Source organism: Bos indicus x Bos taurus, chromosome 27 (assembly GCF_003369695.1).
Source record: "Bos indicus x Bos taurus breed Angus x Brahman F1 hybrid chromosome 27, Bos_hybrid_MaternalHap_v2.0, whole genome shotgun sequence".
Lineage (NCBI taxonomy): Eukaryota > Metazoa > Chordata > Mammalia > Artiodactyla > Bovidae > Bos > Bos indicus x Bos taurus.
In genome coordinates this window covers 41,455,132-41,476,287 of record NC_040102.1, presented here as the reverse complement: position 1 = coordinate 41,476,287, position 21,156 = coordinate 41,455,132, and the positions used below count along the sequence as shown (strand labels likewise).

At 45.9% G+C, this 21,156-nt stretch overlaps 1 protein-coding gene across 2 annotated transcripts in view; it reads left to right on the top strand.

The window, feature by feature from the left end:
- The window catches only part of NR1D2 (nuclear receptor subfamily 1 group D member 2), a 138,593-nt gene that overhangs the window by 1,582 nt on the left and 115,855 nt on the right, over positions 1 to 21,156 (top strand). For both annotated transcript variants that reach the window (XM_027530208.1, XM_027530207.1), the window contains exons 2-7: positions 7,015 to 7,281; positions 8,118 to 8,206; positions 9,980 to 10,124; positions 11,902 to 12,527; positions 14,437 to 14,622; positions 16,731 to 16,941. In XM_027530208.1, coding sequence (XP_027386009.1) covers positions 7,015 to 7,281; positions 8,118 to 8,206; positions 9,980 to 10,124; positions 11,902 to 12,527; positions 14,437 to 14,622; positions 16,731 to 16,941 — 1,524 coding nt within the window. The remainder of the gene's footprint in view (positions 1 to 7,014; positions 7,282 to 8,117; positions 8,207 to 9,979; positions 10,125 to 11,901; positions 12,528 to 14,436; positions 14,623 to 16,730; positions 16,942 to 21,156) is intronic.

Genomic DNA, 21,156 nt, shown 5'->3' with positions numbered 1-21,156 from the left:
GCTCCCTGGTTTTTTTTTTTATCCCCTGATCATCATCCTTATTGCCCTTTGGGATGTGGCATCCAAAGGTGGAAGTCGTAGAACGATTAATGACTGCTGTAAAGGAGCTGTCTGGCAGGTTGGGCTTTTGTGGCATACTGCTTTGCTGACTCACAGTAACCTTGCCATCAACTAGACCCTTTTCGTGTGAACTGTTTTGCAGTTAAGTTTCATCCCTTGTGCAGATAATTGTTTGCCCTGAACTGTAGGAACTTGCAATTATCTTTCTTAAATTTTCTCTTTTTCCACTTGGCTCTAAGTTCAAGCTGTTATCCGGAATAGTGTTTCTGCCATCCCTCTGTCTGAGGGAACTTAAATAAGCATTCCCTTTCATTTCCTTAACATATAACTTGCCCAGGGTGGGGACAAATTCCGTTCTGGTGGCAGGCCTCTGGCCCCTCCCTTTAGGTTGATATCATTTTATTAGTCAACACATATTCACCCAGTGACCATTTGGTGTAACTGCCCTATATATCATGACTCATTGTGTGACCCTTTCTGTGACAAATACGGAGGAGAAATAGTGAAGCTGTGGAAATGGACTCGATACATTTTTGTCACAGATTTTGACTGAAGTTCTTTAAATACCATTCTGCTTGATGTTTTTACTGTAAAGGTAACTGCATACTACCATTCTGTTCTCACTTGGAGAGACAAACAGTAAGATAATGGGAAGAATTCTAAGTGAAGAAGGAAGTTGCCTGACTAGACAGTGGAGTTGAGGAATTCATAAGGTGGCCTGGAAATAAGAACCTGCAGAGAAATCTGGGTCCACATGACATTCAGAATTGAAGGACAAAGAATGGATAGGTTTAGATTTGTTTGAACTATTGGGATCCAACTCTCCCAGGATAATGATGGTGAAATAATGATCACCGGTATCTGTGGAGCATTTATGTGTTCTATATGGGCCCTGTACATGTGTTACTACTTTGAGCCTCCCCTTAATGCTGTCACTGTCGAAGGGGAGGGTCTAAGTTCCACGAAGTGAATAACTTACCCTTAGGGGCAGGTCTGTGAAGTCCCCTCGGAGCACAAACCAATGGCTGTGCTGTGGTCACAGTTGGGGTTGAAGCCCCGGCCCTCATAAAGGTGCGTGCGAGGCTTGGGGTCCTGCCTTTGGGGGTGAGGGGACACTGAGTAGATGCCCGAAGTTTGCATGGTACAAGGGTCAGCAGAGCTGCCCAGTTTCATCATTGCTCTTCTTTAATCTTGTTGCTGGTCCACAGGGTTTTACTCCCAGGCTCTAGATTACTCTTGTCCCCTCCCCACCTTTCCAGCAATTTACTTGGAGACAAGAACTGTGTTTGTCAAAATAAGACCTATTTGTTTTTGTTTTCTTAAGTAGTCTCTTACGTGGAACATCATTTGATCGCTTTCACATTCTTTAAAACTCCGCGTATTGTCTGTTCCCTTCGCTCTTGATCCTTGGCTTCTTCGGCACCCTTGTACTCTCAGTACCTTGTGTGAACTGTGGCTCACGTTGTGTTGGAACGAAAGGTGGACAGGGTTGTCTCCCCAGGTCTGTGAAGTGCTCTAGGGAGGGCGCCATCTTGCTCTCCAGAGCCCTGACAGTGGGACCCAACCAGAAGTTTAGGGCTTCGTTAGGTCCACTGTGTCATACCGTGAGTAGAAGGTATTGAAAACCTGCTTTTAAAATGAGAAAACTCATAAAGCTTCTTGAGTAAACATGTTTTGTTCTAAGTCACAAGGCAAAAAAAAAGTCCAGTCATGACTTGATCTCAAGCGTGTATTTTCCAGGATGGTGGGCAGAGGGAGTTGGGTGGTGGTAATGTTGGGCCAGCCTGGAATCCGGGTGAGAAAAGCCCAGGCTGTGTGAGGACAGCAAGTGCCTCCCAGCGGTACAGAGTTGGATGTTGACTTCGGGATTGTCTGAAACTGACCAGTAGGTAAGCCCTAGCCTGGGAACCTGGCCCAACTCCAGGATTCTTTTCAACTAAAAATAGAGACAACTCAGCCTCAGCTAATTTTAGCTTGAGGCATCTGAGAAGTATATGCTGCCTGTTTTTGGAGGTGTTAGGACTTGCTGGTTCAGGGATTTTACCTTTCTTGCATTTTCGTTAAAAACTCTCTGTAAAAAGGCACTTATTTTAATAGTTCCCTTTTATGAACATCATTTCATTTCAATCTTATACTAACTCTGGCAGATATTCCCATTTTATATTAATAGAAGATGACTCAGGTTTAGAGAGATTGAAAGTGACTTGTAGCTGAGGACTTCTCAGTAAGAGATAATAATCTGTGCTTTGGAATTGACGTTCAACCCTGGCCCTGCCACTTGGTAGCTGTATTAACCTCTCTGACCTCCTCTTCTGTAGAATGGAATAATGGAAGTTAATTTTATAGGGTTCTTATGAGGACTAAACGTGGTGTGAAATCGTGTCATTTTATTCTCGACATTTCACTTACTTTTGGCCAGGCTATGTTTTTCTTGCTTTTGCATGGACTTTCTCCAGTTGTGGCAAGTGGGAGTTACTGTTGGCTGCGGTGCTTGAACTTCTCATTGTGGTGGCTTCTCTTGCTGTGGTGCATGGGCTTAGTGGTTATGCACACGGGCTTCGTTACTCTGCGACAGGTGGATTCTCCCCAGACTGGGGATTGAACCAGTATCCCCTGAATTGGTGGATTCTTAACTATTGGACTTCCAGGGAACTCCTTATTTTCAGTATTCTTGCTAACTTGTAATCTTCACTTCCCTTCTTCATTGGATTGAGGAACTGCTAGATGTATGTCTTACCTTCTAAGAAATTAAATTTTAACCTTCTTGGGTTGCTAATCATCAGGTTGGTAGCATGATGTCTGGTTGATGCTAAGACAACTACGTCAGTGTTGAAGGTCTTGCTTAGAGAATGTACCTGCTCCTTGATGGGTCATCTTTGATTCCATGGTTCCTGGCACAATTGCTGGTTGTAAATTATTATTGATTCCCTAAAAGACAGGAGTTGGATCTTAACTGAATTGATAATAGCGCAGTAATTTTTCTTGGGTTTGATTTTGGAACTTTTGCAAAGGAAGGTGTGTTTTGAGTAGTTAGTACCTTCCATTGCCCAGTCAGGTTTAAAACACTTCTCAAGCCATCAGAACAGCTCAGATCTCCACTCAGAAGAACTTGGGGATGTAAATGGCTGACTGAAATCCTGGCCCTGGAAAGGTCTAACTTCCTGACCTTTTATCCTCTTGAGACATTAGTGAATTTGCTACCTAAAGTAGTAGTGTAGTCTCTAAGTCATGTCTGACTCTTTTGCGACCCCAGGAACTATAACTCACCAGGTTCTCCTGTCCATGGGATTTCCCAGGCAAGAATACTGGAGTAGGTAGCCATTTCCTTCTCCAGGGGATCTTCCTGACCCAGGGATTGAACCCATGTCTCCGGCATTGGCAGGCGGATTCTTTACCCCTGAGCCACTAGGGAAGTCTCCCACTACCTAAAGTAGTCCTTTAGAAAAGATAAATAGCTGTGAGAGCTTCCTCTGGGGATTTGGTGAGGACTAAGGATAATCTTTTTCTTTGTATCCATTCTCAGTGGGGATAAAGATGAAAAAAATATCCGTTGCTACCACCTGGGGTTTCTCATGTGATCTTCAAATCTCTAAAATTTTATGAAAGCAGTGGTGATTTTACCTAGCAACATGACATTTGAGAGACTTCAAGGTTGAAATCATTTTTCTTTGGATTCACAGTATGTTAGGGATATTCAGGCAGTTAGTGAGAAGATCAGCCTTGAAAATTACGGGCCAATTTGTGCTTGAATTTACTAATTGTAACCATTCTTAAACTTCTGCCTGCAAAGACTTGCCTTGAGAGCTTGTTCAAAATGCTCCTTCCTGGACTTCTGGGTGGCCCAGTGGCTAAGAACTTGCCTTGGCAGGGAGCAACTGAGCCCATGAGCTACGACTGCTGAGCCTGTGTTCTGAGCCCAGGTGCCCCTGAGCCTGTGCAAGAAAAGCCACTGAAATGAGAAACCCACACACTGCAACCAAGAGTAGACCCTGCTCGCCGCAACTAGAGAAAGCTCGAGTGCAGCACAGCCAAAAGAAAGTTCATTCCTGAGGGTGCCTTCTCCAGTCGGGCCAGGGTCTTGGAAATGTGTGTTTTGAGAAAAACACTAGGGGCGGTTCTGACGATGCGTATTTCGCATAATCTCTTTGGATAGTGAGAATAAACTCAAAGTTAGGACTCTTTCTTGTGTTTGGAGTATTGAAGAGTCTTCAGATTTTAAAATCAGTGGTTAGATAAAATTACTGTTACTAAGATTACCCTTGGTTGCTTTTTCTCCCATTGAGCACAGATGAAGTCATTGACTTGTGACAGTGACTCTCAGACTTCACTGTGCATCGGAAGAGTGAGGCCTGAGAACTTGGTTTCTAGCCGAGTTCCAGGCGATGCTGAAGCCACTGGTGCAGGACCACGCTTTGAGAGTGACTGGTGTGTGTGGGTAGGGACCAGGTTGCAGGACAGGTATTAATCTTAAAGCCCAGGCTTCACTCTGGGCAGGTGGGAAGCACAGGTTAAGGGCATCTGGAAGTGGGTCAGACTTTAGGAAAAGCGGATTCACACCTCCAGCTTCAGTGCCAATGTCAGGCGTATGCTTCTGGAATGGAAAAGTGGATGGAACTATCCACGTTGTATTTTTGTCTTTTTAAGACTCAAGTGCAGATAAACAACAAGGTCCTCCTGTATAGCACACGGAACTATATTCAGTATCCTGGGTAAACCATGATGGAAAAGAATTTGAAAAAGGATGTGTGTGTGTGTGTGTGTGTAACTGAGTCACTTTGCTGTATAGCAGAAATTTACACAACATTGTAAATCAATATATTCGATAAAAAATAAATTTCAAAGATGAACAAGCAAGACGATTAAAAAGACTCAAGTGCCTTTAGCTGCATTGTGCATTTTAAGTTTGTGTGTGATGAACACTGTTGTGTTTCTCATGGCACAGTTGGCACCTGTTCTTCTTTTCTGGGTTATAAACAGAGCACTGTGGTTGTGGCTCTACTTCTAGGGGCTTCCGAGTCTGGATTTGTGTAATTGGTACTTAAATACAAGTCTGGTTCCTAACATCATCATGACAGACTAAAAGTGACTTATCCCTCTGCCTTTTTTTCCCTTCTCTGTAAGTGGAAATGACTTTCTGTTCTTTGGAATTGATTTGGCCTTAGCATTTTGCTCTGTGTGTGTGTGTGTGTGTGTGTGTGTGTGTGTGTATACACTTGAATGACCTATAAAGTCTGGCTGTTATTTAAAAAAAAGACTGGGGAGGCTTTTCCCTTTAGCAGACAAAGCGTTTATTTCAGAGTGAGTGCTTAAATTGCAGTTGTTACTTTGGGAACCTGTAAAATCCTCCAATTCAGAATAGTCATCTCAGGTTATTCTCAGAAATGTCTGTTTTACTTGTTACTGCCATGGGGTCTCAAAAGACTCAAATGCGACTTAGCAACTCAACAACAACAGCAGCAGTGATACTTTATACTGTTTTGGATCTGTCCATGATATTAGATGTGGGCTTTACAAAGGCAGAAAAGTAGATATTAGAAATAATTTATGTCTTGGAACTTCCCTGGCGGTCCAGTGGTTAGGATTCCGTGCTTCCACTGCAGGGGGCACCAGTTTGATCCCTGGTCGGGGAACTAATATCCCACATGCCACATGGCACAGCCAGAAAAAGAAAGAAACAATTTATGTCAGACTTATATCCGTAAAGCATGTATAGAGACTTAAAGGACACTCTGCACCTGGGTGCTTGTAATCCTTCTTGTTGAGAAGTAGATGGAAACAGGTAAACAGTAGGTTTAAATAAGAGTTCAAGACAGTGATGGAAGAGAGATAATTAACGTTTGTATGTGATGCACATTGAAAAAAGCCAATAAATGTTGGCTGATGATGGAGGAGAGAAGAAAAGAAACCACAGGAGGCCTTGGCAGAGAAGATGAAAATTACTTGTTTGGCCTGGGATTTGGAAAAACAATACTTCTGGCCATGAGGCTACTCTTGCAGCATTTTATCACTTTCAGGGAAGAAGTTTGAAATTACACCCTGAGAGTCATTTTAAGTGCTGTTTCTTAAGCTGGAAGGTTCGCAGTCTGTTAAGAGGTCATGGCCAGTTTCAGGGGGAGTTGTGGGGTTTATCGTAATGAAGTGGTGAAGAGTGTTCTGAAGGTAGCTCTGTGAAGGGAGAGTTAGCTCAGAGCATGCCTTCCGCCTTTTAGCCTCTTTGACACTCACTGTAAACAGTGAGTCAGGAGAACAAGTGGTGCGTCTGGGTTTCTCAAGAGCTGCTTTGGAGAGGAGTGTGTCTGCAAGTCCGATGGCAGGAGTAGGGAGAAGGCAGGTGCGGAACTGGGGTTCAGTTTGTAGTCGTGGGGTCTTTGGGGAGCATCAGAACACAAAGACTGTGAGAGGAACAGCTGTGAAAGGCTTTGTGTTTCCGGATAGATTGCTTTATCCGGAGTTCCAAATGTTACATTTGTGCTTGACTGACCTGTGTTTTAGCCCGATGCTGGGGAGTGGGGTGGGTGAGTGATGAGCCCATTGTTCTGGGACGGTGTCGTGTAAAGGGGTAGAGAAGGAGGCAGAGAGGGACCAGAACCAGATTTCCTCACGGCCCGGGAGACGTGACGACTGGCTTTGTTGTCGCTCAGGAAGGTCTTCCATCCCCTTTTAGGGGTCGTTTGGAAAATGAAAGCTTTTAAGTTCAGATCAGTACATGCTGAGAATAACAGAGCCAGTGAGAGCCTGCCCACTTTGTAAACCAGTGGGAATTTTATAGCTTTGAACTTTGTGGAAGCAGGAATAGTAGGAAATAGGGAAGAAAATAAGCTACTTTTCCCTTTTGCGGTAATTTTGATCATTAATCTGTTTTCCAGAGTTAGTGACTTTACTGTTGAGATTTGCGAAAATAGAAAATATGCGCTACCATGTGTCTAATTACCTGGTTTCCCCCCTCTGCTCCAGGAGGTGTGATTGCCTACATCAGCTCTTCCAGCTCGGCGTCCAGCCCTGCGTCTTGTCACAGTGAGGGCTCTGAGAATAGCTTCCAGTCCGCGTCCTCTTCTGTCCCGTCTTCTCCAAACAGCACTCATTCCGATAGCAATGGGAACCCCAAAAATGGCGATCTCTCCAGTATTGAAGGCATCCTGAAGAATGATCGAATAGATTGTTCTATGAAAACCAGCAAATCGAGCGCCCCTGGGGTGACAAAGAGTCACAGTGGAGTGACAAGTGAGTTGTCTAGTTCTTGACAGTTGATGCCACTAATTGCAGGCAGGGCTTACTTTATCACTTGTTCATTTGGTGGGGACCATTTTATTTCTGGGTATATTTTTCATTCCCTTCTGGGTAATTATAGTTCAGTAATTATTCAGAAATCAGTGATGACCACAGCCTAGGGCCTGTCTTAATCGGTTCTCTGTGGTGAGGTGGTGTATCTGCCCGTGTTTCCTCTCGGGCGCCCTCTTAACCTTCTGTGGTTGTCTTTCTTCTGCACTCCTCCTGCTGAGTCTGGTTTCTGGAGTGGAGTACTCACTCAGGGAAAGGAGTTTGCTTTCATGAAGCTGGCACTAGGAACATTTGGAGGATTGGAATATCCCACAGAATAGTGGGAATGTGGATTCCTGAGTGAGTGCAGAGGTCATCGGCTGGCTCAGGACAGGGTCAGGAAGGGCTGGCACCTGGCTCTGCCCGAAGGTGGGTCAGACTGTTTGCACAGCGGCCTGTGGAGACCCCACTTCGCACCTTCTGTTGCTTGATGCCCCTGGCACTGATTTCTTTACTCTTACCCCACAGAATTGGTTTCTTAGTTCTGGTTGCATATCTGATATAGAATAATTCTAGATTTACAGAATTTCAGTGTCTGTCTCGGATCTTCAGTTTTGGCAATGCCATAAGGCATGATTTCTTTTGATTCGTCAATTTGGTGTAAAGATTTTTCTCTGACAGTACATATCTGTATGTTTTTTAAAGTATTTACAAGTTAAACAAAATACAGTACTCCATTGGAAAGAAACAGTTTTAGCTTTTCTTCCAGCTTTTCACTTTTGTGTCTATTTGTGCTTCAGAATTCAGTGGCATGGTTCTCCTGTGTAAAGTCTGTGGGGACGTGGCCTCAGGATTCCACTACGGCGTTCATGCTTGTGAAGGCTGTAAGGTAATGCATGCTTTCGTTTGTTTAAGCTGCCGATTCTGGGATTAAAGAAATTACATGGTTGATGATCCGGGAGGAAGAGAAGTCAGCTGCTCCTTAAAGTTTTAAGCATTTTATGTCGTGTACAAACATAACTCATTTTGAAAAGCATATTTTAAAACTACATTTTAAATATATGTAGTATTTCTTTTTCCTTTAAGATTTTGATCAAAATAAATGTGTTATCTCAAACTTGAGTCTGGTGTGAAGTGTTCACTCACCGACGTGTCAGGCAGTGTCCTGGGTGGCAGAGGAGGGCAGGGAGTATGTGGGCGGGGCTGCTGCCTTCTGGAGACTGAGAGGAACCAGGCTTGGAGCAGATCTCATCAGGTCCTTTGACACTCTGACCTGTCAGGTGCTGGGAACGGGGAGCAGTTCCTAGACGCTTGTAAAAATGTGATACCTTCGGAAGCAATGCCAAGTAAGTGAAAGAGTCTCAAGTATAAATTGAGCCCTGGGTAAGCTCATTTGTAAGTTGCTTTGAGTATTCCTGAGTCAGGTAGTTCCAAGTGAGAAGTCTGTACTTCCTGCTCACATCTAGGGAGCCTCTCTTCTCATCTGGTCCTTCCTCCTGAGCGTCTAAAACTAATGTGGCCAAGACTTGTGCTCGCGCTCTTCTCTGACTGAGGGGCAGAAGCAGGGACCCGGTTTGGCGGGATGTGGTGGGTGAGCGAAACAACACCTGTACGTGAAGGGGAAGCACTTCCTAGGGCGGCTCCGAATGAGCTGTGCTCTTTATGGCTCCATCACTCCACAGGACTACTGTATTTTATTCAGAAATAGCACTTTTTCATTGTTTTAAAAATTCTATAAATAGTTTTTCTTTTTTTTTTCTTTTTACAAAAGATATAAAATAACTATGTTTATAGCTAGAGAAACCAAAGCACAAGCAAATGAACCTAAGTGCATATTCTTGATAAATGCCACACATAATTACTCTTAAAGATCTAGCTCACATATCATAGTGCCCAAGTATAGTATTACAGTAACAAAGTGTAAAAATGTTATATCCCACAATCACTAACACAGATTCATCTAATAATGTGGTTAGTTATGACAGTCAAGGAAACTGCAGTTTAAAATGATTTTGGTGATTTTGATTTTCCTGAAAAAGTCAAGTGGAGGTCTTTGCAGACCACTCACAGAGCATGAACTTGAATTGTTTGTGTAGTAAGTACGGGCAGCTGTGTGCGATCATCCAGCTGGGAGCTGTGGGTGTGTGTATGACACTTAACCTGTAGCTGATAAGTAACTGGGACATCTGGAATGTATAAGGAGGTGTCAGCAGAGGATAATCCAGGAAAGACCCAGTTCTCCTAACGTGATCCTTAGATCGAGCGAGGGAATTGCAGTATGGAACACCGTTCTCTGTCATCTTGTTGAGGATGTCCTTCATATTGCAAGAGTTTGGGAATTTGTAAGTGACTCCAATATGAGCTGGAAAGCGTGGCTGCAGGCCCGGCTGGTAACAGGTGAACAGAGCGTAGGACACGGGGGCTTTGGCAGCACTGAGACTCTCAGAGGGAAGGGGGAAAGGGCTCTGCGTGGCCAGCAGGCGCTCGCGGGTACCAGAGAGCTCAGCGATGGTCTGAGTGCCAGTGTTATCTCTCCCCTGCTCTCAGCCAGATGACTTCTCGGGTCCCCGGTAGCGTACTGGCTAATTAGGTGTGGGGGACGCTTAGAAGGAGTTCCCCTGGATGTTTTTAATCGGATCCCTACATCTTCCTTTGTTCTTAGGGTTTTTTCCGGAGAAGCATTCAGCAAAACATTCAGTATAAGAAGTGCCTGAAGAATGAAAACTGCTCTATAATGAGAATGAATAGGAACAGATGCCAGCAGTGTCGCTTCAAAAAGTGTCTGTCTGTCGGAATGTCAAGAGATGGTATGTCCCCAATTTAAAGAGTGCTCTTCTTAAAGCCTATGGGGCTTGGCTTTATTCCTCAGCATGAGCCAGAGTGGGGAGTCAATTGCCAAAGGCCCCCTTGTGCTCAGGGTGAAATGGATTTTCAAAAACACATTTTGTTGTCTTACAGGATGCCAAATTGATTCAAGTCAAATTTTAGCATCATCATCTCAGAAACAGCTTTTGACTCACTTCTTTTTTTGTTTCTTCCTGTGAAAAGACCCACTTTTCCTCTGTGTGATTTGAATACTTTTTCTTTTTCAAAAAATAAAGGTGCAGTTTTTCTTGATATAGGAGTTCTTGGCTTTTCCCCCTGATTTCTTTCTTAGTCGTTCTGAGGAACCCATTTCTCCCACTGTGAACTAGCTCTGTGACTTCTCAGTCCTGAGATGACACCGTGCTTTTCGGCACCGATTGTACTTTCAAAGGTGATGCAGAATTGAAAGACACGTTGTGGCCTGGTGTGGAGGTGGTTGCTCGGTCCTGGCGTGCGCCAGGGAAGCAGAAGCCTGTGGGAAGCAGAAGTGGTGGTGACTGGCGGGACCTTAGTGTCGTGTGTGGACGGCCTCACTGGGACCTGACTCTTCTGTAGTGCTTGGGGAGTCTCTCTTTTCCAAGTAACCTAACTGAGGACTGTGAGGCTTTCAGAGGGGTCAGGGTAGGAGTTCATTGAGAACTGCTAAGAATGAGCCTTGTATTTATCTAGGGAAGGGTGATTTAAGCAGTCCCTTAGGTTACTCTAGCTAGTATGTACTGACACAGAAATAGTGTTGTAATAAGTAGGTTCTTGAATGACAGGTTTCAACAATTGATGTTCTATGTTTTCAGTTTCTTAAAAAAAAAAATTTTTTTTTATGGCTCTAGAAATACTAATCCAAACTTGATGGATATTGTGATTTCCACAAGAGTAAAAATGGCCATCAGTCGTGTAGAGGGGAGCGAAGGTAGAGTGTGCAAAAGGATAAAGTTATGTCTGTGGTTGCGACAGGGTAAGAGGCTGCAGTTGGAGCAGTGAGACTCCCTTGCTGGGTGGATGTATTGAATTTTTATTATCTGTGTATAAATACTAGAATAGAAAGAAGCTTTTCTTTCCCTCAGGGATAGGAATGTTGGAGACAGGACTCATTCTGAGACTAAAGCTTTTATTTTTGTTTCATTGATTTTAATTAAAATCCAGCCAGTTTATTTTCCAATAACTACGTTTCTATCGACTGTGATTTTTTTCTTCCTTTTAAGATTTTCTCTTAAGTTGGAAAAGGTGATCACTTAATAGTTGGGTCGGTGATCACTTAATAGCTGGGTCTTGAGGATAAGGTTACAGAAGTGAACGGACAGAGGTCAGGAAGTGATTGTACCTATCCATCCAGCGTTGATGGATGTGGGTAGCCGAATGCCTCCCTGAGGACACAGCCTTCAGCCTTATTAGTAAGGTGCTGTGTAGTAGTGCTGGTTTGTTTCAAACTGATTTTCATTAGTTAATTTCAGATTTCTTTCTTAGACTTTGCTTATAAAATACCCAAGAAGTCTTCTCTTTAGCTTTATTTTGAGAGAAAAGTGAAAAATTTCTCTCCCCACTCCTGCTTCCTGTGGTACCTCAAAAACGTAACCGGCAAGTTTAGAGTGATTTTTGGCCAGACTCAAGTGGGCATTCTTGTGTGATCAGAAGCTGTAGCTGTCAGAGCCAATTCTGTGTTACTCTTTGGAATAAACGGGTCTTCTTTAACATGTAGATGTTGAATATCTTTTTCTGCAATAGCTGTTCGGTTTGGGCGTATTCCTAAGCGTGAGAAACAGCGGATGCTGATCGAGATGCAGAGTGCGATGAGGACCATGATGGACAGCCAGCTCAGTGGTCGTCTGCACAGTGACCCTTTAGCAGACCACCATGAGCAGATCGCCTTGCCAGCCCAGGAACAACCGCGACCCAAACCCCAGCTGGAGTCAGACAGCAGCAAAAGCTCTTCTCCCTCCTCCTCCGATTTTGCGAAGGAGGAAGTGATCGGCATGGTAACCAGAGCGCACAAGGACACCTTCATGTATAATCAGGAGCCGCGCGAAAGCTCAGCGGAGACCGCGGCGCTGCCGCGAGAGCGGCTCCCTAAGAGCCTGGAGCAGTACAGCGTGAACCACGAGCGCTGTGTGGGCGGCCCGCACGGCCGCTTCCCCTGTGCGGACAGCGCGCAGCACCTCGGCGGACACTACAAGGGCCGGAGCGGCGTGCACTACCCCGGCGGGCACGCCGTCTGTGTCGCGGGCGGACACTGCGTGAGCTTCTCCGGCGCTTATACTCAACGAGCGTGCGATAGAGTTTCCATAGATGGCTTTTCTCAGAACGAGAACAAGAACGGTTTCCTGTGCAACACTGGAGCGAGGATGCACCTGGTATAGTGAAATCATGTTTTTTGCTCACTTTGTGTCCAGGAAAACTGTGAAGGCTTGCTTTTTATTTGGAGGCCATTCCAACTTCAGAGGCAGGGGGTGAGGGTCAGGAGGGCTAGGAGATTTATTAGAAGCCCTTTTGCGTGGTATTTTAGATCAAATATTTTGAATAAACAGCATTTGTGGAATGACCTGATTGCACACAGAGCTAGGTACACACGCATGTTATTTGCTTGATACTATGATCAGAATTAGAATTTTATGTAAAATATGGGTTTGAAGAATTGATCCTTTAATTCTTAGAAAACCCTTTCAAAATGTAGGCATTCAAGTTAGTTTTGGCCTTACTAGCGTTGGGATTTCCTCAAGGGACTGATCCTTTAGCTTGCCACAGTCAGTAATTCCTTGATTGGGATGGAAAGTGTCTTCTTCAACCATCATGATATAAAAAGGTCTTTGGATATAGAGCATGGATGTTTCATGCTTTGAAGACTTGGGAATAGTTTAAGATAATCCGCTGGTTTCTAAGAATTTTCTTAGACTTCATCCTGTGGGATGAGTCAGTGTTAACGTCATTTAAGTGTCTCATCAAATCCAGCAGTCTTCGTGAAAGCACGCTGTTTATGCTCAGCCAGACTTTCATCCAGAGCAGCGGTCCCAGGCTCTGTTTACACCATCAGGTCCTTTGACAGTGCTTGGTGTTTTCTACAGCTGGGTAATTCAGATCTTCTTTTTTCATTTTCAAAATAGTTGACTCAGTTACCCCAGTCCTAACGTTAAATGTCTGTTTGTTTTGGTCCCTTGAAGTTTTTGAGTCCGTGGATCTGGAAAGTAACCTTATTTTCCTTAGGCTTAGTGACTGCCGTAAGGAGGGGAAAATATGTAAAGGTTTAGGTTCTCATTTGTGATGTTCTCCATGGTTATGGAGCCGTCCCATCTCTGGATCTCCTGGGTTTAGTTGACACGTGAAGGCTGATTTTGTTAGCGTGTCTGCCTGTCGTGTCTGCATGGCGTGCCGGTCCCTCCTCTGGCCTCCTCCTCTTGCCTCCCCATCCTCATTTAGAAGGTGCACCTGTGTGTCCAGCCGTTGGGTCCTCACTGAACAAGTGGAGGCCAGTGGTCACACCATTATATATGAAATAAGTGGTCAGTGACCTCTTTTTTAAAAATGAAGCATCTCAGATCTTTTCTTCTCTGAAATTACGGCAATGTAATTTTGCCTATTTAAGAAACAGTGAGTTTTGAAATACTAAGTGTGGGGTTGGGCTCTAGGCCTTGACTTCTAGCTGTATTTGGATGGATCACTAACCCTCTTAAAGTCCCATTTCCTTATCTAAGAGATGGTAATTATATGTCTGCCATAACTAAGTAACAGGCCTGAGAGTCAAGTGCATATGTGTGACTTTGCTTGGCAATCGTAAAACCAGTGTAAGACGATAGTAGTGTTACAAAGTACACTCTCAAACCTGTGCAACAGGCAAGTGTCCAGTCTCAGTACTTTTTAGTAATTTTAGTTGCGCACCATTGCCATAATCCAGTGTTAAAACGTCCCCATCACCCCCAAAACCATCCCTTGTGCCTGTTGGCAAACAGCCCCTGCCCCAGCCCCAGCCGCTCAGCTACTTTATGTTTCTATAGATTGTGCACCAGGGTTTTGAACCAGCTTGTAACAGATGAACTTTTTGCTTAGGCTACTTCTTTTACGATAAGTTGACTGCTGTTTAAATTAGGCTGCTCTGAGCCTTTGTGTCACAAGGGGAGCAGCCAGTAGAGAAAGTGCTAGCTAATATCAGTAGATTCTATGTGTCGGAGAGTATTTTCCTGTTGGGGTTTCCACTGACTGATATGCTACCTTTGAAGTTTCTTTCCCACCTCTCATAATCGAAGATTTCTTCTGTTTTGTGCATATTAGGTTTGTCCGATGAGTAAGTCTCCATACGTAGATCCTCATAAATCGGGGCATGAAATCTGGGAAGAATTTTCCATGAGCTTCACCCCAGCAGTGAAGGAAGTGGTGGAGTTTGCAAAGCGCATTCCTGGGTTCAGAGATCTCTCGCAGCATGACCAGGTCAACCTTTTAAAGGCTGGGACTTTTGAGGTAGGTTTTTATTTATCTTGAATGTTGTTGATACAGGGCAGGGTAGTATTTTATTTTCATTCTTTTCTCAACAAGTGTTTGTAGTCCAGAGGCTGAAACTACCAACAAAAGCATGACCATCCCAGGATCTTGGGGAGAGACAAGGTAAACCCTGCGTGACTCAAGGCTTGAAACGCAAACGTGCTGGCTTCACAGCACAGAAACTCCAAGTCCTGGAACCGCCTCTACGTGTAAACCTGGCAGGTTCTTCGGAGTTAGACTCCTACCAAAAGCCCAGCCCAGCATTTCCTGGGTTCAGTACCAGACCAAAGGGCAAACAGATCGTGGTTTTGTCTCTTAAGAGATGGTGAAATATTTGGTCCATGTAGCAGATGTTTCATATGTACTACCACAATCCTTTTGGCCTCGTCAGAATCCTTGGCTGCTCTTTTGACTCCAGCTTCTCTTTCTGGGATGCTGTCTCCTGGGCCTGGGGCAGCTCTTATTGCCAACTTGAATAGGACCCAGACAGAGCCTCTCCCTGTGCTTGGCTAGGTGCCTCTCATCTGTTGGCCCAGGGCTTCCCTGCCGCAGCTGAGGTGGGCGAGGGCGCAGAACTGGCCTGGAGCTCAGGTGGGCCTTGTCCTGAAGTGCACGGGAGGGTGGGAGCTGATGTTGGGCGGCCCCAGCCTTTGATCAGCAGAAGAAGTGGGGGGAGCTTCATGTCCCTGGATGGCCCCACATGGCCCAGATCTCGGTTGTGCTGGATGTCAGGTGGTGTCCAGCTTGGTGACACGTCCTCTGCTACTGACTTTCCTTTCATCGCATTTCCTTCTTCCTCACGCCCGTTTTCACACATGCACCCCCCACAAAACCCCTTGCCTTTGGCTCTGTTCTCTGGGCCATTTGGACTAGAATAGAGAAGAAGATGTTTTCACAAATAAAATAGCTGTGATATAATTCCAAGGAAACACCTATAGGTTAGAATTTTCAGTTTAAAGGAAAACATTAGACGTGAGGGTCTTTGGCTGCGTTGGGCCTTTGTCGCAGCTCGTGGGTTCCTCTAGTCGGGACATGTCGGATCGTAGTTCCCTGACCAGGCATCAAACCCATGTCCCCTGCATTGGAAGACAGACTGTTGATCAGTGGACCTCCAGATTTAAAGTCAGAAGGGGATGTCAGAGATCAAGTTCAGTTCACCCAGTTATGAGGTTATATAACTATAGCCCAGAGAGGTGAAGAGACTTCTTTCCTGGGTTACCAGTATATTCATGACAGTCAGGACTAGAACACAGATCTCATAGTCCAGGACGTGTGTTCTGTTCCCCTTGTGATCTGTCTGGAGACAGCTGGCTGCAGAGCTAGCACTGTCTTCTTAGAAGGCTCCCTCTTTCTCGGGCTGCCTTGGATGAAGCAAGTCTTTGCTTGGGAGCTCTGCAAAGGGCGGGTGTTAGTTCAGCGTTCCTCCGGTTACGTGAGAAATAAGGGACATAGTCGTTAGCATTGACTAGGGTGGAGCGAGTCTGCAGTGACTCTTGGTTTGGATTTCCATCATAACTTGATATCTACAACACCTGCTGTAACAGTTTGTGTCTCTCTGTGTTACCGTTTCTTGAAATAGACTAGAGGTCATCTTTGCTTGTCTGCATTTGGTGTTTGGATGTTTCCAGGTGTTGTTGCATTGAAATACTGCTCTTTTTACTTCAGGCTTAGAGACCGTGTGATGTACGTGATAGCTTAATAGACTTTCTTTAATACCCTTGCCCAAGGCCCAGTTTCAGACTTCTTAGCATTATTGCCTGCTTTAATTTGGGGTTTTCTGGCCTGCTTTAATTTTGAATCTGCATTTCAGAATCTTTGTTAATAGTGTCAGAGCACCATAGGCATTGACTATTTTGCTATATTGACTATATTGACTATAATTTTCTTTTTTTTATGCTCTTCCTAGAGTATTGCTTTGATGGAGAATTTGCCTTAAGCAAATGGTTCTGGGTAAAAATAAACTCAGGTTTTCGTCTACAGCTTTTTAAAATACGTAGGTTATCTCTTAACTGACTTGAATACTGAGTTATTTTCTCATATTACGATTGAACTTCCCCATATACATTTAAGTCTTTTTCTTTTTCCAGGTTTTAATGGTACGGTTTGCATCATTGTTTGATGCAAAGGAACGTACTGTCACCTTTTTAAGTGGAAAGAAGTATAGTGTGGATGATTTACACTCAATGGGAGCCGGGGATCTGCTAAACTCTATGTTTGAATTCAGTGAGAAGCTAAATGCCCTCCAACTCAGTGATGAAGAGATGAGTCTGTTCACAGCAGTTGTCCTGGTCTCTGCAGGTAAGGAAGCCGGTTCCCAGTCGTGCCACCTGGAATGCAGTGAGCAGCCTGGGGACAAGGCTGCAGTTGCCTAGGTTCTGGCCGGTCGTGTAGAGGGACGAAGGCCTTAGGGAAGATGCTGAACTAGGGGTCTGTTATGTTTGCATGATGAATTTTTTTTGCCATGACAGTAAAAGTCAAAAGTGCTGTATAGTGATAAACGGATGTTGAGATCTGGGCCTCATGTCTACCTCTCTTAATCTTTAGCTTTTGTTCATATTTTTTTTTACAAGTCTTAATATCTCATGGATTTATTTTTTGCAAGATTGTATATCACCAGGTAGGTGGTGGTAATCCAAATCTAAGTTTTAATTAAAAATACCATGTGGGTTACTTGAAAGTGTTGTAAGTATCAAGATGTATGATATTACTGTCTTTTGTTACAAAAATCAGAATTACGAGTTGTAGGCTCTCACTCAGCTTTGCTCCTGAGTTCTCTGTGTGGCTCGGTTAGTACCTGTCTCTCTGGGTCTCGGTTTCCTCTTCCTGGGAAGGGAAGTGATTGTGCGTGGGAGCCTCACATGCCCTCGGCACAGGGCAGACTCGAGCCTCTGCCTGAGCGAGTGCTGCGGCTGCTGTGTCCCAGCGTTTCCTGATGCTCGTGAGGCACCGGCGGGGTTTCCCAGTTTCTCTGCCACCTGGTGTTACATTGCGGTTGTTTCTGACCCACGTATCTCAGCTCGGACAGTAAGAGAGGGATTACCCCCAGTAAGAATTCGGGACTGAGACAGTCACTTCCTTGGGAACGTGTGGAAAAGTGCCAGCCATTTTTAGGTATCCCTGACTTTATTTTAAACCATTCGTGGAGAATTAGACAGTATTTTGACGTGACTGACTTTAAGTTTCCCATTGACTTGTGCTGTGTAAAAGCCCTTGTGCTGAGCACAGGGAGGGCTGTGAAATGTGAGTATGGCCCCTGGTTACTGGCTGAGCTGTCAATCAGTGACTCTTCACACCAGTAATCCCTGGAGAGGGTAAGTTCTTTGTGTATCTTGAAGGGCCTGTTGGATGTCGGTGGTTAGGCCATCTACGAGCATTGTTTGGCCACCTTTTCTGACCTGCTCTACCTGCAGTTACGGGATAATATGATGGACCCTGTCAGGGAGGGAGGCCTGGTTTCTCAGTAGCTTTTCAATGCCTCTGGCTCATGTGTGTGTTCAATTGCTCGTCGTGTTGGACTCTTTTGTGACCCCGTGGACTCCTGTGCCCATGGGATTCTCCAGGCAGGAATACCGGAGTGGGTTGCCATTTCCTCTTCCAGGGGATCTTCCTGACCCGGGGATCAAACCTTTGTCTCTTGCATCTCCTGCAGTGGCAGGTGGGTTCTTTATCACTAGCGCCACCTGGGAAGCCTCTTGCACATAAGCCACTGTTTTGCAGAGTCTCTTGATAAGTAATTAGTAATAGTTTGAGTTGGCATCAGGTCAGTAAATCTATAATCGTGAAACTGCAGGTGCTCCATACTCATTAACTTATTTATCTAGTGAATGGGCCTGGAGTGCGAGGCCCTCAGGGTGACAGACGAGGTTGAAGACATAGGCTGTAGGTTCCATTTGGAGAGACAGAACCAACGCAGAAAGCTTTATGTTCTAACCGGTGAGGCTCTGCCTGCGGTAGATGGGCGTCTTGGGAAGGAAGAAGGCTTTGTGGGCAGGATGGTGGTGGAGCGGGACCGTGCGGGTGGAGTGTTAGGTCTCCCCAGCGGAAGGTGAGGACGGCCCGAGGGGCGGGAGGCGGGAGACGGGGAGTCCCGGGCTGAGTGACGATGTGAGCCCCAGCAGAGCGGCTGTGTGACTCCACAGTGGGGGGCCCCCGGGCGTGAGTGCTGAGCTACTGTGACGTGGGTCCTGTGTTTACCCTGGGGCGCCGGAACGGCTGGAGGGTCGGCTTCACAGGCTGTGCGGGTGACTTGAGGGGTGAGGAGGTGGCCGTGGCGGAGGAGGCGGGGAGGAGGGGCTGCGCTCCCGGGGCAGGTCAGGGGTAGACGGTGGCCCCCCGGCTCCCGGGGCAGGTCGGGGGGACGCGGCTGGTGGGGGGCGCTCCCGGGGCAATTCAGGGGGAGACGGTGGCTCCCCCGTTCCCGGGGCAGGTCAGGGGGGACGCGGCTGGGCGCGGGGGGTGCTCCCGGGGCAGTTCAGGGGGAGACGGTGGCCCCCCGCTCCTGGGGCAGGTGAGGGGGGACGCGGCTGGGCACGGGGGCCGCTCCTGGGTCAGGTCAGGGGGGAGACGGTGGCCCCCGCTCCTGGGGCAGGTGAGGGGGGACGCGGCTGGGCACGGGGGCCGCTCCTGGGGCAGTTCAGGGGGAGACGGTGGCCCCCCGCTCCCGGGGCAGGTGAGGGGGGACGCGGCTGGGCACGGGGGCCGCTCCTGGGGCAGGTCAGGGGGGAGACGGTGGCCCCCCGCTCCCGGGGCAGGTCAGGGGGAACGCGGCCGGTGGGGGCGCTCCCGAGGCAGGTCAGGGGGGAGACGGTCCGCTCGCCAGGCACCCTGCTCCTTTGTAGTTTTCACCAGGAATGTGATTTCTCTGTTGTTTCAGATTTTAACTTGGAGAAAGCCTTGTTTTGTCTTCTGATTCTAAGAATAATACAGGTGCTTTGAGAAATTAGACAGTGTCAATACTAAGATGAAAATAAGGGGCGATAATATCACCACCATAAAAGAGCACCATTGACATTAGGGGTCTCTCTCGCCAGTTACCCGCCAACCCGTTTGTCCCTTTGCCTGCCTGTGGGTATATAGTACTGAAGGAAGGGGAAGGGCAGATTGTGAAAGAAGACGGGCCTTCTTATTTATGTTTATACATGAGGATATACAAGCAACACAGAAATACCTGCATCTTAAAATGATATTGTTCTACTTGATGATAATGTTCATATCAAATTTAAATCTTTGTCACTTAGAAAACGACTATTGTTATTTTTAAAGCAGGAAAATAAAATCCAGTAATGGTGGGAGGGTATAAAATGGAAAGTCTCTTTATTCTCTTGCTAGCCTATTCTTCAGGCTTATTCTGATGATTGCTGATCCAACTCGAAACACTATCCTTATGCCTTTTTATCTAGTAGATGTAACGGATCAATGATAGCTCCAGCTGGTAAAGAATCCGCCTGCAATGCAGGAGACCCTGGTTTGATTCCTGGGTTGGGAAGATCCCCTGGAGAAGGGAAAGACAACCCACTCCAATATTCTGTATAGTCCATTGGGTTGCAAAGAGTCAGACACGACTGAGCGTCTTTGACTTTTCAGCTGATAAATGAAAGCACCCTCTCATTTTTCCCTCTCAGTTTTTATGTTTGTTTTCTCCCCCCGGTTACTTTAGTTATTTAATGACTGTGATGTGCCCCCCACTCTGCTCCTTCGCTTGTCTGTGACCCTCAGGAGTTCGGCTCGTGCATCCCCACGTCCAGGGAGGCGCATCCCACTTTTTCTGCAGCCTGACTTCTTTGGTCCTAGCGTTTCTTATGTGTTGTCAAGAATGAAAACGTTTACATCCTGTTCTAGAGATGTGACTGTCTTCCGTGCTTCATCAGTTGATTCTAAAAACTGAACAGGAAGGCATCCGTATTTAAGTGTTATGATTATGGGGATAGTACTCACAGTGTTCCCTCAGTGGGGCTGCCAGGGTAACAAGGCAGCTTAGACTCACTCTCCCCCAAACCTGTGCTTCCTGACGGGACGTTCAGGTGTCAGGTAACAGATGGATTGTCTTTCGTATCTTCTGCTAACCGCTTAGAATTAGCAGCATTACGGTTTGCTTTATATTCAAAATAGCTTTTGTTTTTCTTGGAATCTACCCTTGCCTTCTGGTTTTTGCTTTGTTTTGGTTGTTGTCAGATGACGTGCTGGTTAATGGTCTCGTTTTGTAATTTTGTCTTCACAACAGACCCTGCCTGTGAGCTAGGACGTGCTGTCTTCAGTTACACAGGCGAGGAGGTTGAGGAACGGCAGGGGTGGGGGCTTAAATAATTTGTCTGAGGTCACATTTTAATAATCAGCTGATCAGGCGTGTGCACCCCTACTAGTCTGGCTTCAGAAGCCTTCCCCCTGTACTGCTTGTTAACAGAACAGCTCTAGCTGTTCAGAGAGAAGTCTCAAACTTACTTGCCTGAGTGATGGGGAGGATCTTGATACCGTGAGGAGAAGAGCAGTTGCACCCGGAAGGCTAGTTCTTTTTCA